Source organism: Oncorhynchus mykiss, chromosome 12 (assembly GCF_013265735.2).
Source record: "Oncorhynchus mykiss isolate Arlee chromosome 12, USDA_OmykA_1.1, whole genome shotgun sequence".
NCBI lineage: Eukaryota > Metazoa > Chordata > Actinopteri > Salmoniformes > Salmonidae > Oncorhynchus > Oncorhynchus mykiss.
The window spans coordinates 79,491,226-79,505,191 of NC_048576.1; the positions used below are offsets into that span (position 1 = coordinate 79,491,226).

Consider the following 13,966-nt stretch of genomic DNA (forward strand, 5'->3'; position numbering starts at 1 on the left):
CCAAAAACTATAGCGCTCTCCCATTTTGCCCAAATGACGTTAGATTATCAGTGACTTTTTAAGGGTTCAGTGAGCCCTGGGAGTGCCATATAGGGGTATCTTATGAACATAATGTGGTGAGGATGAGATCCTTAAAAATGTATATAGATACTTCGTTTTCAAAGGTGAAGGTGAGTGAATATATTTCAATTCAAGATTACAATTGAACCACTTACCACATCAGAGGAAGTTATATTAACAAATCAATCTAGTAGCATAAAAAATATACGTTTGTCCCTCTGACTCAGCGGGGTCGAAAAGCCCCGTGGTAACATTCTTGCCAAAATGTGAGGCGGAACAGACACTTAAAAAGGAATTACCCTATGGCACAGACCGGAGCTCCCCGCTCGACTGGCTCTGCCACTGAGGAGAGCCAGGCGATTGAGATCGTAGAGCAGTATCTCTTTGTAAAGCCTTGCCGCAGCAGACTTCTCGGTGGCAGAGGCAGATTCTAATGATTATGTCCCATAATTGATGCTCAGTCTGCCGCACCTTGTTGGCAGCACTGAAAGGGTTTTGTGATTGCCTCAGAATGACAATGTGTAATTTTCCACCAGGAAGACTGGATCATCACTTTAACTCAGGAAAGTCTTGTGCAGTGATATAACTTTTACTGATACTTTTTTTTTTACTGATAATCTAACCGCTCAGAGGTAGTAGGACCTGGCCTCACTGATAATCTAACCGCTCCGAGGTAGTAGGACCTGGCCTCACTGATAATCTAACCGCTCAGAGGTAGTAGGACCTGGCCTCACTGATAATCTAACCGCTCAGAGGTAGTAGGACCTGGCCTCACTGATAATCTAACCGCTCAGAGGTAGTAGGACCTGGCCTCACTGATAATCTAACCGCTCAGAGGTAGTAGGAACTGGCCTCACTGATAATCTAACCGCTCCGAGGTAGAAGGAACTGACCTCACTGATAATCGAACCGCTCCGAGGTAGTAGGAACTGACAAGTCTGCAAAGTTTTAGTAATTCTGTCATATTTAATATTTTATCATTGTTTCATGTTCTTTTGCAACATTGTAAACTAGTCTTTCCTGTCGTATGTTATTCTTGGACTGACTTGATCTGATCATGAAGGGATCTGTAATGATCACCAGTCTGTCTGTTCTCTCTGTAGTGGTAACCACTCATGCAGTGCTGGCAGTGTGAAATACGACGACACCGACTTGTGCTGGGGGCCTGTCACCAGGAAAGACGCCTACAAGGTGTTTCTGGTGAGTACATACTGCACCCCTGTTTCTCACCCCTGTCCTTCTACCCTCTTCCCAAAGGCCCCTGGAGGACACATGGTGTACCACACCTCTCTCTGTCAGCCCCTGCCATCGTGACTGAGCCCCAATGTGCCAACCCCTGTCTGTGTTAGTGTCAGAGAGCCCCTTCCAGTTCGGTCTCCCTCTCACGCCTCCCATCCCGCAGCCCTGAGCAAGTGTGTGTGCCCTTGAAGTCTTAAGAGAGCGAAACTCCTGCGATTTCCACTTTTGCTTTAACTTTGCCGGCCGACAGTGATAGATGTGCTGATCTCCTCCTGTATTATTTCCCCCCTCCACTGTTCTCCCTCCACCCTCACTCCTCCCTCCACCCTCACTCATTTTCAACAGAACGAGCATACCCAAACAATTCTCCAATAAATGCATTGTTGTTTTTTATCTCGTCTGGATAAGCCTCTTACATCATGTCAACGAATTGAAATTATGCTGATTTATAATCTCCTCCTGTATGTTTTGTTTACCTTGCAGTTTCACAAAGTTTCCTTTTAGGGAAAGGGACATTTCCACCTCTGTGTTAATTAATCTAACTTATTGCTTCTTATTATAGTAGATGTTGAGGAGATGTCTGCTTGGTAATATGTTTTAAGAAATTGACCGTATTTGACACAAAGTCAACTGTTCTCTGGTGTTTCTTGAAGAAGTTGTCTCCTGTTATTAGTTTTGGTCTCTCCTGCGTACAGGCATTTGGACTTCTAGGGGCTTAGTTGTATTTTCTCCCATTTCCATGAAACCTTATTAGATTTCTTCCCATGGTGGACTCGTCCTTAAATAAATAATTGGGCTTTGATAAAACATTCATCAGCTTCTGTTAGCACACAGGGAGTGGAGTGTCTTCCTGCTCCTCAGCCCCCCTTTGTCTTTGACGTGCCTGGGTCAAACGATCTGGGCCCTTAGCCACTGCCCACCACTCCCCATGATCACTTTAAATAATTGATTGACTATTCCTTTTAAGCCCAGCCGCTCTCCATACACCGCTCTGTCCTGCCCAATGGAAATACCTCTCCTCTCCCACCTACGCTATGCCTGCTTATGCCCTCTGACATGTCTCTGCCCCACCCCAAAGACCAAGGTGCCCTTCGTCTTAATGATGGGTCTATCTAGGCACAATGTCCACAACATCTAGAGTCTTTGCCATCTGGAGTCATTATGCAGCCCAGTATTTTCCCTTTTCTTTACAACGTCCATATCATTTCACTGGAAGGCTTCAAGCTCCGAACTAAGTGACCTGCTTTATCACCCTACTGCCAGTCTCTTTATGAACTGAGTGAGTCAGAGGGTGCTTTAGTATTGACTCCTATTATAATATGCTTAATCAGACTTTGGAAAACATTGGAACAGTTGTCAGAAAGGCTGACAATACGGCATTGGGAAATGCTTAATTATTTTGTTTTGGTTTAGCTAAAGAATTCAAATGAGCCTATTCATATTATGCCGTCCCATTCTGTGTTTGTGTTTGAAAAGGGCATTACAAAAAGAACCATAATTACAATTCCTAATTACTTTTTTTGTTTTGGTTATGCAATTAGTTTGGCTTAGTTTTGAGGCTCTAAGAGGGTGTAGGCATTAGCAAACACACTGCGTTCAATATGTTAGCATTAGTTGCTGCTCAGTTGTTGTATACCAATGGAATTGCTCAAAGCTGGTCTTTGAACTATGTTCAGGAGGTTCTCTGTCGTCATTACATTCTATCTGTTAATGGCCCTTCTCTCCTGTCCTCATCAACCACATTTCTCTCCTCACCATCACATCTTCTCAACCTCAAAATCTTGTAGTCTCTCCTGGCAACAGATCGTCAGTTAATCCTCCATTTGTACCTTGACCAGGCATTTGTAGCTCCCAGTTCTATAGGTGTCATTGATAAGGGGCTTTAATCCCTTGAATGGTATTATCCGTTTCCTTAAGGGATTTTACTGTGGTAACTGCTCTGTGTACCATACTTATTCATCTTAAATAATCAATAGTGTGTGTAATGTGTATGTTGTGGTTTTGTGCTAAGCACTAACACAACCTGAACTTCCTCAGTTGGGTGCGTATTTAGTCTGCCTGGGCTGCCGTACTGTGTAGGGCACCACTGGCTAACACAGGGGGAGTGGGATTGATGTCGGACACATTAGTCCAGCCACAGCGTTATTAGGGTTTAGAAAAGGAAGCAAGGAAAGATTAAAGGGCAGCCCGCATTACAGCATAACGGTGCACAGCTGTAATCCCCGTGTGGGTGGCTGTTTGAGAGAGAAGGAAAGAGAGACTGATAGAGTGAAAGAGAAGAAGAGAGCATGATGTAGAGAACTCAGGCTGTCACAGACAGAAGTAGGGTTGATGGAGTGGTTCCTCCAGGGGGCTTTCTACCCTCTGCACCCTTGTCCATACAGACAGGCTTAAGAGCTTTTTTTCACCTGCCCTGTACTGTGTTGGTCTGAAAGTCACAACCCTGGGCGTTGCGTGTTTCAGACCACCGGCCTCATCATCAGACCAGGTTTTTATAGATGCCACCCACATATCAGTGGTCTGCCTGGCCAGACTGCTCTAATCGTCATCAACTGAGCCACAAGCTAGTCTTATTCTAGATCTCGTTGGTCGATTTGAATGTCCTAGTCCCTTTATCAGAACAAGATGCAAGACACATTTCAGTTGAAGGCATTCAGTTTTACAACTGACTAGGTATCCCCCTTTCCCTTACATGACCAAAACTGTGGACACCTGCTCGTCGAACATCTCATTCCAAAATCATGGTCTGCGCACTTCTGCACTCGGCGGTCCCGTTCTGTGAGCTTGTGTGGCCTACCACTTTGCGGCTGAGTCATTGTTGCTCCTAGACGTTTCCACTTCACAATAATATAACTTACAGTTGACCAGGGCAGCACTAACAGGGCAGAATTTTGACGTACTGATTTGTTGGAAAGGTGGCATCCAATGACGGCGCCACGTTGAAAGTCACTGAACTCTTCAGTACGGGCCATTTTACTGCCAATGTTTGTCCGTGGATGTTGCATGGTTGTGTGCTCAATTTTATACACCTGTCAGCAACAGGTATGGTTGAAATAGCCGAATCTACTAATTGTCCACATACGTGTGTGTGTGTGTGTGTGTGTGTGTGTGTGTGTGTATATATATAGTGTACCTCACATTATGCTTGTAGATCTCTCATTTCATTTGTAATTTTTCCTCAGACAGTTGGTGGTTGCAGCAGGGTTTGTTGTGCTTGGACAACAGATTGTAGGTTATTTTTAGTATGTGACAGAACAGCTGTCCCAGTTCAGAAAAGTAGTTCTGCTCTAATAGCAGACCCACAAGGCTCTGGGGATCAGCACAGAGAAGGGGAGAGAGGTGAGAAAAACACTGACCAAATCAAGGATCCTTTATTATATAGGAGGGACTATTTTGATAACCGCTGTCAATAGATTTCTTCAGCTTATCTGAACAATTGTGAAGAAGCTACTGTCTTCACAGCCTGTCTAGGGCTGGGAATTTCCACGGACCTCAAGATGTTATCACGATACTTAGGTGCCAATATGATATGTATTGTGATTCTATGTGTATTTAAATTCGATAATGCTGCAGAGAGACGAGAGCATGAGAAAATGTGTTTTGATCAGTCATGGAAATAAGTGCTGAAAACATGTTGGCTCACTATTTAAAAAGATGGAGAACAAGCTGTAGGATGAAAAATACCAGGGGGTTGGACTCGGGTACAGCCGACTTGCTCTAGCTAATGCTACCAAGCAACAAAAAAAGTGTGTGTATGTATGTATGTATGTATCACACAGTTGAAGTCGGAAGTTTACATACACCTTAGCCAAATACATTTAAACTGTTTCATAATTCCTGACATTTAATCTTCGTAAAAATTCCCTGTCTTAGGTCAGTTAGGATCACAACTTTATTTTAAGAATGTGAAATGTCAGAATAATAGTAGAGTGATTTATTTCAGCTTTTATTTTTTTCATCACATTCCCAGTGGGTCAGAAGTTTGCATACACTCAGTTAGTATTTGATAGCATTGCCTTTAAACTTGGGTCAAATGTGTCGGGTAGCCTTCCACAAGCTTCCCACGATAAGTTGGAAGAATTTTGGCCCATTTCTCCTGACAGAACTGAGTCAGGTTTGTTGGTCGCCTTGCTCGCACACGCTTTTTCAGTTTTGCCCACAAATTATCTATGGGATTGAGGTCAGGGCTTTGTGATGGCCACTCCAATACCTTGACTTTGTTTGTTTGTCCTTAAGCCACTTTGCCACATCTTTGGAAGTATGGTTGGGGTCATTGTCCATTTGGAAGACCCATTTGCGACCAAGCTTTAACTTCCTGACTGATGTCTTGGGATGTTGCTTCACTATATCCACATAATTTTCCTACCTCATGATGCCATCTATTTTGTGAAGTGCACCAGTCCCTCCTGCAGCAAAGCACCCCCACAACATGGCGCTGCCACACCCTTGCTTCACGGTTGGGATGGTGTGCTTGGGCTTGCAAGCCTCCCTCTTTTCCCTCCAAACGTAACGATGGTCATTATGGCCAAACAGTTCTGTTTTTGTTTCATCAAACCAGAGGACATTTCTCCAAAAAGTACGATCTTTCAGGTTATGTCGATATAGGACTCATTTTACTGTGGATATAGATACTTTTGTACCTGTTTCCTCCATCATCTTCACAAGATCCTTTGCTGTTGTTCTGGGATGGATTTGCACTTTTCACACCAAAGTATGTTCATCTCTAGGAGACAGAACGCGTCTCCTTCCTGAGCGTTACTGCGTCCTGAGCGTTATTTCCAACCAAAGAGAGGTGTCACAAAAAGCAGAAATATAGATACAATTAATCACTAACATTTGACGATCATCAGATGACACTCCCAGGACTAAATGTTACACAATACATGTATGTTTAGTTCGATCAAGTTCATATTTATATCCAAAAACCTCAGTTTACATTGGTGCCATGTTCAGAAATGCCTCCAAAACATCCGGAGAAATTGCAGAGAGCCACATCAAATAACAGAAATACTCAACATAAACTTTGATGAAAGGTACATGTTTTACATAGAATTAAAGATGAACTTGTTCTTATTGCAATCTCTGTGTCAGATTTCAAAAAAGCTATACGGCAAAAGCACAATATTCAATAATCTGAGAACAGGGTCAGCCACAAAAGCAAGCCATACAGTTACCCAAATTGTGGAGTCAACAAAGTCATAAATAGCATTATAAATCTTTACTTACCTTTGCTGATCTTCGTCGGAATGCACTCCCAGGAGACATGTTTGTTTTGTTAGACTACGTCCATATTTATGTCCAAATACCTCCGTTTTGTATGCACGTTTAGTTCACTATTCCAGTTGTAGAAACATGTCAATCGATGTTTACAATCAATCCTTAGGGTCTTTTTATAACACATCTTCAATAATATTCCAACCGGACAATAGCGTATTCATTACAGAGGAAAAAGAAGGAACGGCGTGACCGCGCAGTAAACAACTGATTGGCCTAGTCCACTTGTTGAAACAGCTCTTATTCGACACCATTCCACAATAGAAGCCGCAAACAACTTTCTAAAGACTGTTGACATCTGCTGGAAGCCTTGGGAAGTGCAATCTGGCCCCATAGACACAGCATATTGGATAGGCAATCACTTAAATGAAACTACAAACCTCAGATTTCCCATTTCCTGGTTGAATTTGTCTCAGGTTTTCGCCTGCCATGTGAGTTCTGTTATACTCACAGACATCATTCAAACAGTTTTAGAAACTTCAGAGTGTTTTCTATCCAATACTACTAATAATATGCATATATTTGCATATGGGATAGAGTAGCAGGCAGTTTACTCTGGGCACCTTATTCATCCAAGCTACTCAATACTACCCCCCTGTCACCAAGAAGTTAAAGCCATGACATTTTCTGTAATTTTCCAAGCTGTTTAAAGGCACAGTCAACTTAGTGTATGTAAACCTCTGACCCACTGGAATTGTGATACAGTGAATTATAAGTGAAATAATCTGTCTGTAAACATTTGTTGGAAAAATGACTTGTGTCATGCACAAAGTAGATGTCCGACTTGCCAAAACTATAGTTTGTAACCAGAAATTTGTGGAGTGGTTGAAAAAATAGTTTTAATGAGTCCAACATAAGTGTCTGTGAACTTCTGACTTCAACTGTATGTGTATGTATATTTATGTATACATAAAAAAAAAAAAAATGTTTACAAATCGATACTTGAAGTCAAAGTATCAATATAATATTGTCCAAAAATAATGTCCCGATATGTAACTGTATCGATTTCCCCCCTCCCCGTCACTAAGCCTGCCAAACCACTCTCTCTAGAATTGAGAGGTAGTGCCTACAGATAGTATGAACGTTGCACCTCATACATACATGCATGCAGAGGACATGAGTGAAACTCAATAACAATATTCACTGGATTGAATTCACAATTCGGAATGGAATTCACAATTCTGGAGGTTAGCCTCACACCTTACGTGTCTGGACTATTTGTCAGGTTGACTTATCATCAATGGCCAGCTCTGCAAGTTATTTTGAAACTAAAAGTCATATCAGTTCATTCAGTGACTTTGTGATATAGAAATGTGAAGTGCACATTTGTACTCAATTGTATGACATATTACAAAACAAACGTCATCTTCTAAAATATATAATCCTCTTAATTTTAATGGGTGTTTGTGTAAGTAACTGCAACTACTTGTCACACTCAAGTTCAGAACAGCGGTCAGTCAAACCCTTACAGTGACGTGAAGCGCAGAGCTCTGACGTCATGAATAGCATGTTACTATTCAGCCACTGCGTTCTAATTTAGGCATTTATCCGTGCCCAAATCTGCCATTTTCAACCTGTACACGGTACGAGTGTAAAGGGATACGAATATGAGTTGGGTGAGATTTGACATTATCTTTAGACAATAAGAGAAATCTTACATCTTACCCGCTCACTTAGATTGGGCTTTTCCTACGCATATCCAAGCGTAGGGTTGTAGGTCATTGTGTGCTTGACCACTCCTAGCCATTGACCTGCCCTTTACATTGGACCGCAGTTTTATTTGTAAGGATTATGTTTCGGCTTGAAAGTGTAACAATGGGGTCTTTCTGGGGACTGGCTTAACCCCAGCAGAGAGATTTCCTGAGACCTTACATCTCTTTTTCCGTTGTTGCTCCCTGGCGAGGTTTACCTTTTGATTTTCAATTGCAATTAGCAACACCATTGGGAATTTACTACATAAAAAAGGCCCTAGCTGTCCACTGGTTCCATAATGCATACATATACTTTTGGATAACCTAACTGTGATTTAAATGGCTGATTTTATATTGAGAATCTTTTTCTTGTGGTTGAGAAAATGATGGAAATCAATTCTGTATATCAGCTCAAAATTAGGCTTTGCTGACACTGTGTTCTTTCCCTGTTTGTCTTTTTGTCTTTCCCTGTTTGTCTTTATGCATATGAGCGTATTAAAAGCTGTGTCTATTAGACCACTCAAAGTTAGTGGATGCCCAGTGAATTGAAATATTCTCTCAGCGGGCGCCACCCACCATGAAACGAGGCCACCTTTGTGTCAACCATCTGTTTAGATCCACTCCATTGAACGAGTCAGATTCACTCACACACTCGGGGACCCACAGAGAGAACAGACGCAGATAAGCCCAGATAATACACACAGATACTGTATTTTACCCCAGGGTTTCTTTTCTTGCCTGTCTGTATGGTGAAAAGTGAGTGATACTTTCTTCAGATGTGTGTGTGTGTGTTTCACTTTGGAGGAGAGGGAGCGAGGGTGCTGTAGTGTAGCTGCAGCTCTGTTGTGGTGGAGCCATCCCAGAGCTGCAGGGAGATGACAGTGCAGATGGTTTAATAGAGATTACCTCAGCAGGGGGAAGTGTTTTGAGTTGGGAACCACACAAGGGGAGTCCACTCCGCACCACCACGAGGCAGAACCCAATCAGAGCTGCAGATCAGGACACTGCAGAGGAACACAGCCATACTTGGAGAGGACTGGAGGGACTGTTGGCTAGGGGGGCTTAGAGGTAATGCAGGAGAGAGGATACAGGCTCTCTGAGTCAGAGAACAATAATGTAGGCTGAGGATCCAACTGATCATCCAGTCAAATACTTTTGAAAGACTTGAACCTATACTTACTCTGTTTAGGAAGAGTTTGTCCCATATGTGTTTGCTAACTACAGCATATTGCTTCCACTCCAGCAGATTGAGCAGTTGTTAACCCTTTTTTTTGTGTGAGTTGTGCTGGTGCTGCTATCACATTACCATAAAGACTGTCAGTTAGCCACACGAGACAAACTGCTAACGCCATCAAATGTGCTTAAGGATCTTTTTGGCAGCTGTCACTACAGAACTCAATGTGGCTTGTGTGCCTGTGATTTGTAACCAAGGTACTACATGGTTTAATTATTGCCTTCAGCTTGTCCATTTAACTCAGTTTTTCCTCTGTCTTTCTGCTTATAGACTCTGCAGACGATCATCATTTGAGAAGTTATTTCACTCATTGGTTTTAAGAAAACAAAACAAGGGAGTAGTGTAGCCCATTGCTTTCTATTACTTTTAATGTCATTGTCTGTGTCAATTGTTTATTCTTTCCTTTTCTCAGGGGAGTAAGATAAAATAGACGTATTTAAAGTCCGTGCCTCGTGTTTAAGGAGAAAATCTACATGCTGAGTACAATATTGTTTTCTGTTTTGAAAAGCTGGTTATCTGGTATAAGGACGTTGCAGAATGATGTAAAGGTCTTGCTCGGTGGGTGGCTGAAAGCTAACAAACGTGATTCTCATGAAATTAATCTGACGCTTAAACGGAACACATGCTCCCATTTTAAAAGGGACAGGTTTCAAGAGACTTTTACATTCTGTCGTGTCTTTACTATCATTAAATTGAAGACTTAGTTTTATCAAAGATTCTCTGTAATTAGTATTACGCGATTAGACTGATTAATCATGTAACCGTAATTAACTAGGAAGTCGGGGCACCAAGGAAAATATTCCGATTACAAGGTTATAATTTCCCAATATAACCTTTCAGATATTTTCATATCTGATCCATTGTCTTCTGATTAATGAATGATTTACTTTACCTCACGGCTTGGTGGACAAAATGGGGAGTGGGGGTCAGCTGAGAAGTCACTACAGAGTTGATAATTATAACAATTGAAATGCTAATCCTTTGCACATGAACGCTCACTCATTCGGGAACAATTGCAATCAATATATATATATTTACGCTCAGTGTGTCGTCTTGATCACTGGTGAAAAGTCTTTATTTTGTAGAATTGTCCGTCTCTCTCCCTCTCTCTCTCCCTCTCTCGGTTCGTTATAGAATGGATGTTTCGGCGGATGTCATTCTTCGCGTTCAATGATACCGAATTCCTAGCTGCAGACTAGTAATTAATATCAAAGACTTGTTCTTATTCTGTCGGTATCGATAGTCTAAGTGCCCCTGACCCTAACTGGGCTCAGGGGCGGTCCTCTGATTTATTTCAAATCAAAGGGGAATTGGATTTTCCTTCATTAAACAGTCCAAAGTCATGTTACACAATTTTACAAACAGTATCATACTCACTCATTCATCGTATACAACAATTAGATGTAAACCTCATATCTGAGGCTATTATATAAACAGCATTATGGTAATGTGGCCACACCGTCTCCCATGAGCTTCCCCAAGTTGTAACAAACGGACCAGTTCGTAGCTGGATTCTTCACCGATCTTTTATACTTTCTCCGGAACATGAAATTGTTTCGTACCTCAAGTTCTGTGAGGTGGAAGAAATTCCTTTGTTCTCTATGAAAATGTACTCTGCCTCTTATACTGTGTGCCCATGAGGCAGGGTCTTCTCCTCAGGAATTTACAACCTCTCTCTGACCACAGCAGCCTAGTTGAAGGAGGCAGGGAGAGGGGGCTGGGGCTTGCTATACCCAAAGAGGGCAACATCATGACAATTCAGACCCTGTGACCTTGGGCTGATTGCTTGTATGGCTGTGTGTTGGTGTAGTTGTCTGGGCCTGCTGGTTAGGCTGACCAGACCAAGCCTCCTATTGAAAGAATGACCCAACCGTTTGCACCCTTCTCCAAAGCCAGGAAATAAAAATGGACAGTTTCCTTCCTCATATAGAGCTTTTTCAATTACACCGTGACATGGAGCATATTCATGACAAGGCCCCTTAGTTGATGTATTATTTAATTTATTCTTCATAGGGTCCATCGTCATAATTTAATGAGATCTTGTTCTCTGTGCGATATGGCACCCCCTTCTCCCCATCCCCTACTAAAAGTTATAACGATCGGGAGAGTGAAATAGCCGAGGTCCTATTAAACCACAGGCAAATTATAGTTTTGAATTTCCTTCCAGATGTGTCCCTTGCCTGTCATAAATCTTCCCTATGCGGTGTTGCTCGTTATTTTTACCTAGGTGTATAATGGTATCTTTTGAGGAGCCAGAGATTTTAATTAGATAAACCAACTGGAAGGCAACTGCACCCCAGGTCCCCATATGAAGTGATAATGGTTCAGTGTAGCAAATGAATGCTATGCTCATCATTGTTTACTTTCCCAATTTACTGTGGCTACCCAAATAGAGGCTGCTGGCACAAATGTATCAGCAACAGATTTTCGGGAGGTCTGGTTAAGCTAAACCCATACTTCTGGGAAGTTGTGAATGAGAAAGTAGGGAATAGTTTTAAATGTTGCCTAAGAGTTTAGCTCATGTCTTATCCTTGGTATCCTCTCATCTCTCCAGAGAGAAGTGAATTTGGAGATCCAGTGTAAAGGCAGAGCTGTAGATCAGCCCCTCAATTGCTCTGTTGAACTAAGAATGACCTTTACAGGTCACACCCACGTTCAGTATTTGTTTACGCTGATGTTATGTCTGTTCAGTGATTGTTGTATGCCATAACATTCTCTGATCGACTTCAAAGGCTTGAAACTCTGAACATCAGAGGGGTTTTGAAGCTAGGATAAATTGAGTAATCCAGTCTTATATGTACAGTATAGAGTTGATCATCCTCATCATTTCCTCTCCTCATTGCTTCACAGTCTCTTTCTGTTTCAGTAATGGCTTGGGGATATCCCTGAAGTTACTGACTCATATCTATTAAATCTAACTTTATTTGTCATGTGCTGAATACAAGTGTAGACCTTACCGTGAAATGCTTACTTACAAACCCTTAACCAACAGTGCAGTTCAAGAAGAGTTAAGAAAATAATTACCAAATAAACAAAAGTTTTAAAAAGTTTATAAAAAATCAATCAAAAGTTACACAATAACGTAACAGAAACGAGGCTATATGCAAGGAGTACCGGTACCGATTCATTGTTCAGCAGTCTTATGGCTTGTGGGTAGAAGCTGTAAAGGAGCCTTTTGGTCCTAGACTTGGTGTTCCGGTACCGCTTGCTGTGCGGTAGCAGAGAAAACAGTCTATGATTTGGGTGACTGGAGTCTGACAATTTTTTATGGGCTTTCCTCTGACACTGCCTATTATATAGGTCCTGGATGGCAGGCAACTTGGCCCCAGTGATCTACTGGGCCGTACACACTACCCTCTGTAGCGCCTTGTGGTCAGATACTGAGCAGTTGCCATACCAGGCAGTGATGGAACTGGTCAGGATGATCTCAATGATGCAGCTGTAGAACTTTTTGAGGAACTGGGGACCCATGCCAAATATTTTCAGTCTCCTGAGGGGGAAAAGGTTTTGTTGTGCCCTCTGGCACCACACTGCCAGTTCTCTGACCTCCTCCCTCTAGGCTGTCATTGTTGTCGGTGATCAGGGCTACCACTGCTGTGTCGTCAGCAAACTTAATGATAGTGTTGGAGTTGTTTGGCTACGCAGTCGTGGGTGAAAAGGTAGTACAGAAGGGGACTAAGTAAACACCCCTGAGGGGCCCCAGTGTTGAGGATCAGTGTGGTAGACGTGTTGGTGCCTACCCTTACCACCTGGGATGGCCCGTCAGGAAGTCCAGGATCCAGTTGCAGTAGTTCTAGGGTATCTGGGAGGATGCTGTTGATGTGAGCCATGACCAGCCTTTCAAAGCACTTCGTGGCTACCGACGTAAGTGCTACGGGGCGGTAATCATTTAGGCAGGTTACCATCTCTTCCTTGGGCACAGGGACTATGGTGGTCTGCTTGAAGCATGTAGGTATTACAGGCTCAGTCAGGGAGAGGTTGAACATGTCAGTGAAGGCACTTGCCAGTTGATTCAATCTTAATCCTGTATTGACAATAATCCTGTATTGGCTTGTTTGATGGTTTCTCTGAGGGCATAGCGGGATATTTTATAAGTGTCCGGATTAGTGTTCCACTCCTTGAAAGCAGCAGCTCTAGCCTTTAACTTGATACGGATGTTGCCTGTAATCCATGACTTCTGGTTGGGATATGTACGCACTGTCACTGTGGGGATGACGTCGTCGATGCATTTATTGATGAAGCCGATGACTGAGGTGGTATACTCCTTAATGCCATTGGATGAATCCCGGAACATATTCCAGTCTGGGCTAGCAAAACAGTCCTGTAACATAGCATCCCCGTCATCTGACCACTTCCATATTGAGCGAGTCACTGGTACTTCCAGCTTTAGTTTTTGCTTGTAAGCAGGAATCAGGAGGATAGAATTATGGTCAGATTTGCCAAATGTAGAGCGGGAGAGAGCTTTGTA

General features: G+C 42.5%; 1 protein-coding gene across 1 annotated transcript in view; it reads left to right on the plus strand.

Annotated features, from left to right (window-relative positions):
• The window catches only part of LOC110538549 (transmembrane protein 104), a 75,802-nt gene that overhangs the window by 21,126 nt on the left and 40,710 nt on the right, over positions 1-13,966 (plus strand). The window contains exon 8 of the mRNA XM_036938635.1: positions 1,164-1,260. Coding sequence (XP_036794530.1) covers positions 1,164-1,260 — 97 coding nt within the window. The remainder of the gene's footprint in view (positions 1-1,163; positions 1,261-13,966) is intronic.